The following is a 13,419-nucleotide window of genomic DNA, read 5'->3' on the forward strand; positions in this document are numbered from 1 at the left end:
CCCCACGAAAAGAGTCCTAGACCACGTGGACAAGCAAAAAAAAAACTTCAGATGATCTGATACCACCGGAAATACCTCATTTTCCAAGCGACAAACTTCCAAAAATGGTCTGCAAGGCGTTTCACGTATTCTGGCCGTTTGCCGATGATAAGGAAGGACTCGCAAGGGTTATCAAAGAAAGAGGCTGGTGTCGACGGACCAATAACACGGATATCAGTCGAAACGAGTACCAAAGGTTCCAAAGAAGGTTGCTTGACGGGTACAAACTTGCCACAAAAATATTGCCATCCTTGGAAAACAAAGGGAATAACGAATGAATCTATTACGTCTAGCGAAAAACCTTAAAGGAGTTACTGTAGATATTTTGCATACTGTTTTATTTCATTGAGCATTCAATGTGTGACATAATCTTTTTTTTTTTGTTTGGGAGGCTAGCGTCTGGAATTTTTGATACGAGATTGCCAAAATGTATATAAAAGTAATTGATTAGAATAGCTCCCGTGATTCTAACTAGGAGCCAACGGACGACGACATCAGCCGCCATTCACCGCCGGATCCAAACGTCTTGGCGATGTTTTCCCAATATCCTTCCGAGAATACAAGCGCGCAATGTTGGATCCTACCTGTTACACCTAAGCTAATGAGCGTCTGGAGATCCCTGGTTAGCACTGGGCTAGACGATCAAAGTAGAACGAAAGCATCGGAACATTAAAGTACCAAAATTCTAAAGACCTATGTCTAGTAGGTACGTACGTATCAGTTCATGCGACCCCACTTTTTGATTTGCAACATTATCGGACATAAACAACTCGCAGTTTGAGCTCGTCTCGTCGCCGGACTCTTCAACTGTGAGCTTGTGTGCCTAAGTTATATATTCTGCCACAGTGATTAACGAGGACAGAGGACTATGTCCGCCATCGACCTTGAGGTTTTAGATTCGAAGGAGTGGAACGGACCTTGCGACCTTGTCGAACAATGTAGTCAATTTGGCATAAATAAAGATGAGTTTGAATCACGGGTAATACAATATCACCAACGCTACAAAGGATATTACCGCAATCTATAGTATTTAACAAAAAAAAAAATAGCTAGTCATAATTTGTAGTGATGCGAGGGCAAAATCGGAACTACTCAAAAGCCTTACCGGGTTAAAATTTATGATGACCTCATCTAGAGTAACCATCTACAATGTTCACTTCAATACGGAAATTCTTCTCCGGCGGACAGACGACGACCGGCATCTCAACGCGTCCATCGTTCCCAATACCGGGCCGATTTCCAAAGAGTTCAAAGATAAACTCTCAACGTTCAAAATTTCGTTGACGGGAAAGGAACTAGGGCCTAAAGGATTTTCAGATATTTACAATCAGGTAACAGTCTGTCGTCATATGCATTACAATAAAAGAAAGGTATGCATATTTATCTTCAACTTAACTTACTATCGGCTTGCACAGGCAGCAGTTTTCATGGAGCAGTCACGTAAAGATAGCCAGCAGTACCCTCATTCTATGTTTGAATGGTTGGCGATAGGCGATTTGTACTCGCCCCATGTTCTGAAAATTGAAATATCCGGTCGCCGTCTCCCGAACCTCTCTATCTTCGACTTCGATCCTGGGATCCACAGTAGGTTCCATTTTCAAGCTCTCTACCCTCCTTTAGTACTCAGATTAACCCCGTTTTGATTGATTTGCTGACTGGGCTACTACTTTTATAGACTATCTCCATACATGCATATTTCCGAAAGATCTAGATGTTAAATCAACCCTATCTTACAGGTATCTAACCAACCCCCATGCTATTCTACTGATGATCGTTGAAGGACAGAAAGACTCAGAAATAGAAGAAGTGTCCAATACGGCCTTAGAGGTCGATCCAGAACGAACCCGCACCATAGGGGCCATCAAGGGACGTGTTGGACTTGGTAATATATCGGGGCTCAGGTATGCTCTGACCCGAAGTGAGATACGAATATCAAGAATATATACAAATTTTTTTAACTCAAAACTAGCAATTTCCAACGAACCGAGATATCCTCGTACAGGGTTAGGAGATCCCACCATGGCTGGTTCGTTGTGAGAAACCGAACCACAGAAGAAACTGAGGAAGGGGCCACTATTCAGGAGGGCTACGCATTGGAGAGAGATTACTTTAATAGTTCGCTATGGAGTCATCTCAACCCCGACAATCTCGGCGTCGAGAATCTCAAAGCCTTTATAGGCCGTCTCATGTTTGAGCAAGTTAGGAGGAGAATAAGCAGAACTCTTTTATGGAACGGCTCTCTGGATCTAGTTCACAAACTTCGCAGGCGGCCAAAAGGTCCCCCCGATATCGATACAGTATTCCCTTTTCATTTGAATGACTGGAAAGTATTTCTCGAGGACAAACTTCGACAACCCATATCTTTCTGGCCGTTGTCCCAACCGCAAAGGAGATGTAAGGATGGTTTCAGCAGGCTATGGTTCGACTGTGTGAGTTTCTATAGAGCTGCTGATATCTTTTCAGATTGAACTTCTTAAATCCATTTTATCCATACTAATCTATCCGAGGCCTGGCTCAGCACCACAGGAAAGAATTATCCATAGATATTCCAAACTCTCTGTTACCATTGCTCGACATTCTGTCCAAACAGGATAAAATTAAGCGCACTCCGTTGATATTAGAGACGGAGGAGAACGCTACCAATAATTCGACCCAACTACGTGGGAATGAGACCAGTGGATATAGCTCCGGTTTCTCTGGATTCGGTCGAACCGAAGCTGGCTCTTGTCCCTCCATGCAAAAACGGGGTCAGGCTTCCCAGCTAGGTTCGGCCGGAGACCCATCGCCCAGCATCGTTACGAATAATGCAAATAAGCTAGACAATACAAGGACCGTAGGTTTGGGGAGTAGGGGCAATGGAACTGGAAATTCTCCAATTGGGGTCACAAATAGCAACGTGGCTTTACAAGGTCAAGGCCAGAACCAGGCCGCTTCAATCAACCCTAATATTCTCCTCAGCCAGTTCGATATATTCTTTGTGGTTCACTGCACAGACAACCGAGCAGTCATGAAAATAATCAGGATGCTTGGTATTCACAGAGACAGCGACCTGTTTCAAAGTATCCGCGAAAATTACAATCTCATTCGAGGTTGGCGTCGATTATTTTCGTTTACCACTATTTGCGACATTCAGTGGGTTCGGGTGAGTGCAGCGCGAGGCTGAAGCTTGAAGGGCAACTAGTTAAATATATAATTTAGATCCGTTAACGCTAATTGGGTTACTACCGGCTAGTTTAAACGATATAGCACCAAGCCCATCTCCAAAAGCGACGGACTCTGCGACAATATCTTTGAAAGTCTACCAGACAGAGCAGATCGCGATTACCAAATAGACACCCGCGAACCTCCCAAGCCTATGATACGACCGATTAGTCGTCAACATATAATGGAACTCTACGAGGCTCCTAAAGACTCAGAAAATTGTAACGAATGTCTTCGAACAGCAATGCCAAAATGGGTAGGATCAAATGCTGACACAAAACTGAAAGAGTCCGCATGGGGAATATACAGTGTTGAAGGATTTGCTCTATTCAAGATATTGATTTGGGCATTTATTGTGAATCTGGTACCCATAATTTTCTTTGTACCTTGGTGGTTAAAAACACATCCTGGGGACTTGCAGAATGCATTTGTCCCGAATGCCGTTGTTTCTATGTTTTATTATGGAACAGTTTCGATTTGTATATCCATAAGAGTAGGAACCTTGAGGTCTTAATGCGCTAATGGATCCCATTCGGCCGGAGGCCTCTTAATAAATTGAATTTATTATGCGGGCTCCGTTATCATCCGGGAAGAAGGTGGATTAATTAAACTGCTCAATTGCTCAATTGATGAATTGGTTCATGGATTTTGTATATAACCGTTTTTTTAATCGAACCCATAACAGGGAACTCGTTATCCAGCCTATCGCTTCTGTGAATTCGGCAAGTTGACCGTATACCTAGGTAAACAACAGCTCTCGATGTCTCGAAGAACCAGCCAAAGTCAACCGAGTGACCCATTTTTGTCCTCAGTGACCAGCTCCTACCGACCGTTAGACTGAGCTGAATAAAGTACCCTATTGCCAATATAGAAGCTCGCCAGTTGGACGTTGGAGCTAGAGCAAAACTTCTAGTTAGGCAGGATAGAAAGTCAAACATCCCGTCTATAGATGGTACCTTAATTAGTAAAGGCTTGGATTGACTAGTATGGTACTGAAATAGCTGAGGTAAAATAGTAATTCACAGCCGCTTGCCGAATGATCCGAATATAACACTAAGCTAGTAATTAAGTACTAAGTAGGTACCTAGGTACCTAAGTACCTGCTAGTCTGGTTTAGACGGGTGGCCGAGAGCTCGAGAGCTACCAAAACGAATGTGTTGTGGAGGTAGTTACCATATAGAATAGAGGTCGAGTTTGTGTGATCATAGCTTGTCGGCGTTCAGCGCGTAGACGGCAGTGTCAAACATCGACACAAACCTCCACACAGCCCAGCCCCGCAACACACTGTCTGGGAAATACCAACACCAACCTGTCTACGGAGTTCACGATACCCATCCACCAACAACTTACAAACATCCCAAATCAGCCACTCTTGGAATCTAACCAAACGGAATTGACAACGTCATCTAACTCTTTCACGCTTCTTCGAAGCTTTTCAGTACGTCCACGCCAGCCTGCATTATATTATATCGGCCGTAGCTGGAGCTCCCGCCATCACGCTTACAATCTGTTGTGACATAGTACTGGCTAGTGCAAACAGCCTGTAGTTAAGTTCAACGGAAGCTTCCGACCCCGTACATGGTTTGTAAGGCCCAACCTTGGCCTGGAGGAGTAAACATGCAGACTGCCGGTGTCTTGCCACCTGTGCAGCCACCAGCACCTTCGACTCAAGTTTCAATTATCCAAAGGATCCGAGAAGCAAATGGGGACCCTGAACCAAAACCGATGCGAAAACCATTCTCGCCACAGTTGAGTTATGACAATGTGCAAACACGAGAATTTATTCTTTCCCTTCCGAGGGAAGATGACTCAGGTCCACCTCTGCCGATTCTCCTAAGCATCCGCAAAGTATACCACGGATAATATTAAAATTCCGGAATGGTTTGCTAGATACATTCAGGACCTTCTTTCTCTCTCTATTCTGAGAGCTATCGAAGCGAGGCAATCAAAATCGCAGCTACTCAAGTAAGTATAGAAACCTGGAGATCGATCGTATGACCGTACTCTATACTATGGTTGCATACAAACCCATGTCGTTAACCTAGAAGCAAAAATGAGAAATAGAGGCTTCGAAAAGAAAAAGAAAATACGGCTCAATTATTTTCTCTTGACATCCCTCTCCCCTGTTCATGTTCACCAAACATCCACATACATAAACACCTTGCCGACAGAATCTTCTTCCCTGCACGCGCACGGCGTAGAATAAAGGGCGAGGAGGAGAAACCGGTTTGAGGTTTCGGAAATTTTTAGAGATTGGTTTAGCTTCGCTTACCCCTGGTCTAAACGAACGCAAAACACAAAACGCCCACCCAAGGGATCTCGATCAATCAACAACCCCTTCTCCCACCTCTCGCAAATCTTGGCTGCACTTCTGCTGGACATTCCAGATATTGCAGGAAGATAAAATCTTCGAAATCAAAATCCAAAATTTAATATTTAAAAGTGTCTTTCCATTAGTAAAAGTGGCCAAATATATATTTGACTTCGGAGTTCGGTCAACTTGGTGCCTGGATTTTCTTTTTTCCAGAGTAATGGTCGCACCCCAAAGAACACCAAGAACTCCACCCGCCGTTTTCCGACCAGATACTAGATGCTTCTAGTTCAATAAAATGTGTACGTCACAGAAGATCAGACGGAATCTAGATCGTAACATTATAGTTGCCTACCAGAAAGTGGGTCCTTCGGAGTATACCATCCATTCGCTACCTTCTTCTTCGGAGATAATCTTATCTCTGGGCGTTGAAACGGTTCCAACTCCTTCGTTCTTCGGAATGGTTACTATACCCAAGTATATAGCCCTAATGAAGTAAAAAAAGAGCATATTTTCTGGTTCTCCTTAGACGTTCCTAAGAATGATAGTTTTCTCGATTTAACAGCCTCACTTAATCATACTGGCTCACTAGCTCGGGAGCTTTTCCGGTGCCAGATATCCGGATGCAACCCCAAGAAAATTATCATGGCCCTACAAATCTCTCCAGGATCCCAACTTCAAAATACCACCGCTACAAAAACAAAGAAAAATAAAAAGAGAATACCAAGCATTCGACTACCCCGCCTGGGTTCAAGCATAGTCACGCCATGAAATAAAACCCTGATGCCAGTACTTTGTGGGGCCGTAAACGAATTGTCTCGTTGGGGAGAATCGCAAATTATGGGTACCTGCCATTCTAGTCGAATACTCCACGTATGATTTCATCCTAGCCAACAGATAAGACACACCGTGTGGAGGGAAATATGGCTCGACGCTGGGGTCCCTGGATATCTTCTGGTGGTCACTGTCTCTTTCATGATCGATGGCTGCGTAATGATTTGTTGATACATCTGGCCACGTGCACCCATAGATGGCCATATGGTCATACACTGAGCTCGCCCCCCAGGAAGCTACCTAGCGATGTTACTAGGGCAATGAGAGCTAGAGGGGCTTATGAAAGGCGAGAGCCAAGTGGGGGATCTTCCATGTAGTGAAGATCTCGAGGCTACCTGACCAGGTTTTTACGAAAGCTAAAAAAGTTCACGCGAGTAATTCCAAAATACTTCTTTACCAGCCTCCTCAGAATTCACAGACTGTTCCGGTTTCCGCTAAAGGTACGTCGATGCACATTGCTCGCTAGCTAGCTCCAACCCGGCTTGTCAGTCTTGTCAGATACTAATTTGGGTATAGATGCGTCTTTATTCTTACACCTCTGGTGGTGACAAGAGATGGCCATGGCTCACAGCTTTCCGATGCCACGTCCGCCTAGACTGATAAGACAGACCATGCATAGCCATGCAATCGTGAGATAGTTGTATTCGTGCTGGGGTAAGCAAGTAGGCTGCCTACAATGACTGACAATCGATCAGTTCAAGTATGGGTATACGATCGTAGGTGGCACGCGCACGGCTCGGAGGTAACTGGTGCATCTGCCATGTAACTGCATGCATATGTCAAATATGCCGTGCATTATACACCATATGCATATTTTATCTCCATTAACCCGGATATGAAAGTATGCAATGCCATATACGCTGCATATCAATTTCAACGAGAGAAAACTTGGAGGCCTGAAGTATTCTAGACTAGACACTAGACCCTGCCGAAGGAACCGTTATCTTGGGTATTCAATTCGAATTGAACCTCAGAGCTCTAATAACTGTTACATACTGCGAAATCCTCACCCGGGTTTATCCAACCACTAGCAAAGCTTTGTTGTCGAAACGACACCCACGCAGTTATACAGCTGCCATCCTCGATGCTGGATCCTGGTCGCAGCTCACTAACCGAATGCATTGGCTTTCCTCATCCAGCGAATCTCCCCGATTCGGATTAACAGCGGAGACGACAGAATCCAACACAACGCCCGTAGCAGCGTAGCACCCTCCTACCTTGTTTCGCATTAATTTCACTTTTTCATGCGCGTGTGACCGGGAACTTATGCACCGCCTTGTTCTAGTATAGTGAAAATGAACCTCTCACCAACTATCCTTAGGCCCAGCGAGCTACCTAGTGGGCTCCATTGTTCAATATGTCGTCAACCTCTCTTATACCCCAATATGTCTCTTTCGGTTTCTATCGCCCGGGGGTTCCACTTCGACCCTTTCTATTTTCTCTTACTAACTTCTTGATTTTTGTTAAGTCACTTGTTGGGAAACAATGGACGGTTATTTGTCAACCTACTATAATCTTCTCAAGTGATTTTTTTTGTATCTTTCTTTTCCTGTGACCTGGATACATAAGATCGGGCTGGTTCCCCAGATTCTTCTTTCGTTTCCCGCGCGGCAGGCAGGAATTCTACCCTTTGGATAAACCACCCGGCACCCCACTTTTCCTCCCCTTCTGACGTCGGGCTCTTCTCTCTTACTTTCTCTCTCCCTCTATCTATTCATTTTATTTCGGCGCTTTATTCCGTCTCTTTGAGACATACATCGTCATCATGCGTGTGTCACGCCTTGGTTGTGATGTTACCTCTTCATCGTCCTTGCTCCTGGTGACACTGACAACATTCCTCTTCTTCTTTACAACCTTTGTCCATGCTGTTCCGGCTCCAAGAGATCGAACGACAACAGGAAAGCAACCAACCAAGCGTAACCTAGAAACCAGAGATCTCATCGATAGCATCAAGAGCATCTTTGGGTTTAGCCCAACTACCGGATATGGACCATTCCAGGTTATGAGTCCAGCGGATATTGTCTCCGTTCGTAGAGGGGGGAAATTTGCAAAGGAAGAGGCTTCATGGATTAATGGAAGGATGAAGGTTGTAAACACGGCTTTGACGGATTATTTGGGAAGAGTTGGGATGAAAGGGTTTGATCATAAGGGTTTTATGAAGGGGTATACTCCAACCGTTGGATTGGCCTTTTCAGGTGGTGGGTATAGAGCAATGCTGAACGGTGCTGGCGTCATTTCTGCATTCGATTCGAGGAATCCGAAGGCTATGGGGCCTGGTGGACTTGGTGGACTACTTCAGGGAACGACTTATTTGTCTGGTCTCAGTGGAGGTGGATGGTTGGTTGGGTCGATGGCGGTTAATGAGTTCCCCTCTATCGGGGAGATTCAACAATCGGAGAGGATGTGGAAACTTGAGGATTCGATCTTCAGTCCATTGGGGAAGTCGTACAAATACTATCCAAGTATCTTAGCACAAGCCAAAGAGAAGCTCGATGCAGGGTTTGATATAACCCTGACGGACATATGGTAAGTAGCCTTCGGGTTTTGGATGCATTGGCTTAAATACTAATACAATTGAATATAGGAGTTTGATGCTTTCCCGAGTCTTCATCGACAAGCCAGATGGAGGTCCAAATACCACCCTCTCAAGTATTGCGAATTGCAAGAAGTTCCGAAACTTCCAGATGCCTTTCCCAATGTTCCTCGCCAATGGTCGCGCTGATGGTGATACATTGATCCACCTTAACGCCACAGTTTTTGAAATTAATCCACTCGAATTCGGCTCCCACGACCCCACAGTAAACGCATTCTCTCAGACTAGAATGCTTGGCTCCGACTATCACGAGGGAATACCAGAAGAAGGCGGGAAGTTAATCAACGGCTTCGATAATGCCGCTTTCGTCATGGGAACTTCGTCATCATTGTTCAACCAGGTTCTTATTGATATCAAGAGAAATGACGCCAACATTTTTGGAGGAGGGTTTCTGAAGAATCTTGTGATCAGAGCATTGGAATATCTTTCGAAAATCGAATTCGATATTGCAGATTGGGCTCCAAATCCTTTCTATGGTTTTAACCCTGACCACAATCCCACCGCCATAACCAAAAACTTGACTCTGGTCGACGGCGGCTTGGATCTTGAAAACATCCCATTCAACCCACTCCTCGTACCCCACCGAGGCGTTGATGTTATCTTCGCCAACGACAACAGCGCCGATGTTGTCCGACACGACAATGGTCTTCCATCAAACTGGCCAAATGGAACTTCCATGGTTGCTACGTATGACCGCTTCAAACGAGGTCTCATGGCTAGAGGAACCTCATTCCCTGAAGTCCCAGATATCCACACATTCATCAACAAAGGCCTCAACAGTCGTCCGACATGGTTTGGTTGCGACGCCAAAAAGGTCTCTAGAACTCCTAGCCCACTAGTTGTCTACATCCCCAACGCCCCATATACCGCATTCTCCAACACTTCGACCTTCAGAATGGCCTATAAGGACTTCGAAAGAGATATGCTCATCGACAACGGTTACATGGTTGCAACACAAGGCGACGGAGAGCTCGATCCTGAATGGCCAGCCTGTGTCGGTTGCGCCGTCATCCACAGAGAGATGGAGAGACGAGGAACTATTACTGAGCAATGCAAGAAATGCATGCAGAGGTATTGCTGGGACGGTACAAAGAATAGTACCCGGCCAGATGAATATGAGCCTGACTTGAAATTGAAGCCGGGCAGACCACCTACCCGTCTGAACAAGCCTTCGGGGGCTTCAAACGGAACATACACATTTGCCGCAGCACATAGCATCAAGCGACCTGCGTCGCCTTACATTGAGGACTTTACAGACTATTCCCGATATCGGGATTACGCCTGATATGGTCTTCTGCTGGGAGGAAATTCCCGAATACTATTTTTTGATTTCTGTTCGATACCTCTGTTTTTGAATTTTTCTCCTTTCTGATACCCATTTAGCCTGCATATTTGTTTTTTGATCTCCAGCGATGTCGACGAGGTTCTTTGTATCTCTTTCTTTTGGACTTTGAAGTACTCCCGACAGTCGTTGTTGCAGATAATGATTAATGATGCGTATATAGTATATAGCGTATATAGCCGAAGCGAAGTAAAGCCGAAAATCCAACTATATGGATTGTCTCTATATGGATCAAAATAAATAATTTCATTTCATATTGAACTAGATGTTACCACCGTAAGCGCTACTGTCGCTAAAGCCGACATCCAAGTGAGCTGTTTCGGCTTCCATCCCGAACTAGGATTCGAAGAGCCGGTCATCGCAGCGGCATATGTCCAATAAAGACTCTGTTCTGTCTGCGTGCCCAAAACATTTGGCGCTGTTGTCGTCGGAACCTTTGCTAACTCGTTCGTTTTCGACCATGATGATACGAAGGGGTAGAATGCTGTCGTGATTGGGTTTGCGTTACAGTATGTGCTTGATACTGCTTCCATGTAACTTTGGGGGAAGTAATGATATCCTATACACCAAAACATTGAATTCAACATCTCAAACCATAACTTATACCTACTTTATGATTTTAAAGTAGTTAAGGCAAAAATTACTTACCTTCAATCCCACCATGTAACCGAAAACACTCGTTACATCCAAATATCGAATCAAAGTACGGATAAATCTCACAAAAGCACTTCTGCTGCACCTCAAAATCACTGTCATATGGTTGTAACCCCGAAAAGGTTCCATTTGTATTTTGAAAATAGCAATTTGCGTTTATTGCCGCGGCGCGTTTGCAAGGAGGCCTATCGAGTTGATATGTAGGACGTGGAGATTTAGGATTCGTATCCTTCGGAACAGGGACTTCTTTGTTGTTATCATCGTTTGTGATGGTTATTGTTTCTCGACTTTTTAGTTTCTGGTTGTTTGGGTAGGAAAGTGGGTTGTAAGGGAGGATACAGCTGTTGTAGAGGTCCGTGTCGAGATTCGTTCTGCCGGATTTGTCGGAACTAACTAACGCGAATTTGGAGAGGAATATGGGATTCGGGAAGACTGGGTAGTCTGGCGAGCCCGCGTATTTCTCCGAAGTATCGGAGGAAGAGGATCTTGTCATTTTGATGATTTCGCAGATTTCTGTATTTTGATATTGCAGGTGGGTTGGAATTGGTTTGAGGCGCGAAAGCGAAAGGAGAGCCTGTTCCGGTTGGCTCCCTGACGCCAAGAGAAAGCACGGACCAATTGGGTTGGTTGGACTAAAGCGGAAATACAACACTTCAACGCTTCCTCGGTAAACAGCTATGTGAAAAATGTCCGCGTTTCGGCGGAACAAGCTTCGGACTTGTGGTCAGACCGGTATATGAATATGGTGTTCTTGCAGCTGATTATGGTACCTTATGTGGCTGGGCTGTTAACTTGTGCTTCCTCTAAATAAACCGTGCATACCTTCAATTTGGGGTCTATAAGTATCCCGTGTCCTCGCTTTGATTATACCTTTTTTTACATTCCAAACTACTCTTCTCCTTTATTAATTTAATACTCAAAGTCGATTTCACCTAGAAATATTGCCTTTAAGCTATCCTTGAAGTCCTTCCTACAAAATGGTCAAAATTGCAATTTCTGGAGGAACAGGCGGTATGTCCTTTGCGCAGGTGATAGACGTTAAAGTAGAATACTTGATAACAATTTGCTACGGTATATATCGATAGATGTCGCTCAAGAGGTCTTGGACGCCCTCGTTGCAACGAGAAAACACGAGATCATCATTTTATCCCGGAAGGTACGTACTTGTATACGAATTCCTTCGCTGCCTACACACCTCCTTTTGTTGACCAAAAATCTCAACAGGATGTTCCTTCCAACCCACTTCCACAGGGGGTGACCCAAGTTAAAACAACCTACGAGAATGTAGAAGAACTCGTACAGATCCTTCAAGGCGTTAATACGGTACTCTGCTTCATTCTTTCAGATATGGATCCAGGAAGTGTTTCTCAGAGAAACCTTATCGATGCCTCGGTCAAGGCTGGTGTGAAGCGATATGCGCCTAGTGAGTGGGCTACGTAAGTGCCATAGGCAATATTGATTGACGTACCGAGAAACCCACTTTGTTTTGTTTACTGTCGTTGACTTGAATGGTTGATTACAGGTCGAGTCTTGATTATCTCTTTTGGTATGAAGGCAAAGGCAATATCCGCAAGTATCTCGAAGACTTGAATAAGGATAAACAGGTTATATTACATAACCCACCCAGTACCCACTCAATATGTGCTTGTGCATACTACTAACGGTCTATCACTATAGGTTTTGGAATACAGTCTCTTCCAACCCGGACTCTTCACTAATTATCTTGCCGCGCCACACCAAACCGCGAAGCACATATTCGCCCACCCGCTGCAAATCGACTTCGACAATCGTCGAGCCATCATACTCGAGGGCAGCGAGGATGCTCCCATCAATCTTATCACGGTCGAAGACTTCGCCAATATTGTGGCTCTAGCTGTTGGGTATGAAGGTACCTGGCCACTTGTGGGTGGAATTAAGGGTGATGAAGTTACCGTGGGACAGCTAATTGCTCTTGGAGAGAAACTTCGAGGCAAGCATACCGAATATGACCTTTCAATAGAATATATCTCCTAATCGATCGAAAAGTTCCTAACTTGGTATAATGAACAGGCCCATTCGCTGTCGAGAAATTGAAAGAGGATGACATCAAAGCTGGGGATGTGAAAAGCACCTGGATACCTAAAATCAACCACCCATCCCTCCCGGCCGATCAAGTCGAACCAGTATCTAAGGTTTTTTTCTCGGGCATATTATTGGCTATTAATAATGGGGCGTATAGGGTTAACGATGCGTGGAAGCGTCTTTTACCCGAATACAAAATAACTCGTGCTGAGGAGTTCCTAGCTGGCGTGTGGGTTGGCAAGGCTTAGAGATTAGAGGAACGTGAAGTTTATGTATAGCTAAATAAACATGGATAGGTATCAATTTGTTTAATGTATATTATTCGTTGGATTCGGGTTCTATCTCAACTTTCAGTATATATGTGTAAACACGATTTAGCTAGAA

General features: G+C 44.6%; 4 protein-coding genes across 4 annotated transcripts; 3 read left to right on the forward strand and 1 right to left on the reverse strand.

The window, feature by feature from the left end:
* Positions 1-907: 907 nt before the first annotated feature.
* On the forward strand, positions 908-3,754 carry AOL_s00004g65 (uncharacterized protein; the record flags this gene model as incomplete). Its single annotated transcript, XM_011118715.1, has 7 exons — positions 908-1,018; positions 1,089-1,370; positions 1,455-1,623; positions 1,715-1,940; positions 2,009-2,468; positions 2,630-3,181; positions 3,272-3,754. The coding sequence occupies 7 exons, from the start codon at positions 908-910 to the stop codon at positions 3,752-3,754; spliced, it is 2,283 nt and encodes a 760-aa protein (XP_011117017.1).
* A 4,396-nt stretch (positions 3,755-8,150) lies between these two features.
* On the forward strand, positions 8,151-10,263 carry AOL_s00004g66 (uncharacterized protein; the record flags this gene model as incomplete). Its single annotated transcript, XM_011118716.1, has 2 exons — positions 8,151-8,911; positions 8,970-10,263. The coding sequence occupies 2 exons, from the start codon at positions 8,151-8,153 to the stop codon at positions 10,261-10,263; spliced, it is 2,055 nt and encodes a 684-aa protein (XP_011117018.1).
* A 308-nt stretch (positions 10,264-10,571) lies between these two features.
* On the reverse strand, positions 10,572-11,467 carry AOL_s00004g67 (uncharacterized protein; the record flags this gene model as incomplete). The annotated part of the gene is made up of 2 exons (XM_011118717.1): positions 10,572-10,879; positions 10,969-11,467. 2 exons carry the CDS (start codon positions 11,465-11,467, stop codon positions 10,572-10,574), a joined length of 807 nt encoding a protein of 268 aa, XP_011117019.1.
* Positions 11,468-11,951: 484 nt separating this feature from the next.
* On the forward strand, positions 11,952-13,283 carry AOL_s00004g68 (uncharacterized protein; the record flags this gene model as incomplete). Its single annotated transcript, XM_011118718.1, has 6 exons — positions 11,952-11,985; positions 12,060-12,130; positions 12,199-12,410; positions 12,497-12,578; positions 12,652-12,862; positions 13,024-13,283. The coding sequence occupies 6 exons, from the start codon at positions 11,952-11,954 to the stop codon at positions 13,281-13,283; spliced, it is 870 nt and encodes a 289-aa protein (XP_011117020.1).
* Between the last annotated feature and the right edge of the window lie 136 nt (positions 13,284-13,419).

Source organism: Orbilia oligospora (assembly GCF_000225545.1).
Source record: "Orbilia oligospora ATCC 24927 unplaced genomic scaffold scaffold00004, whole genome shotgun sequence".
Lineage (NCBI taxonomy): Eukaryota > Fungi > Ascomycota > Orbiliomycetes > Orbiliales > Orbiliaceae > Orbilia > Orbilia oligospora.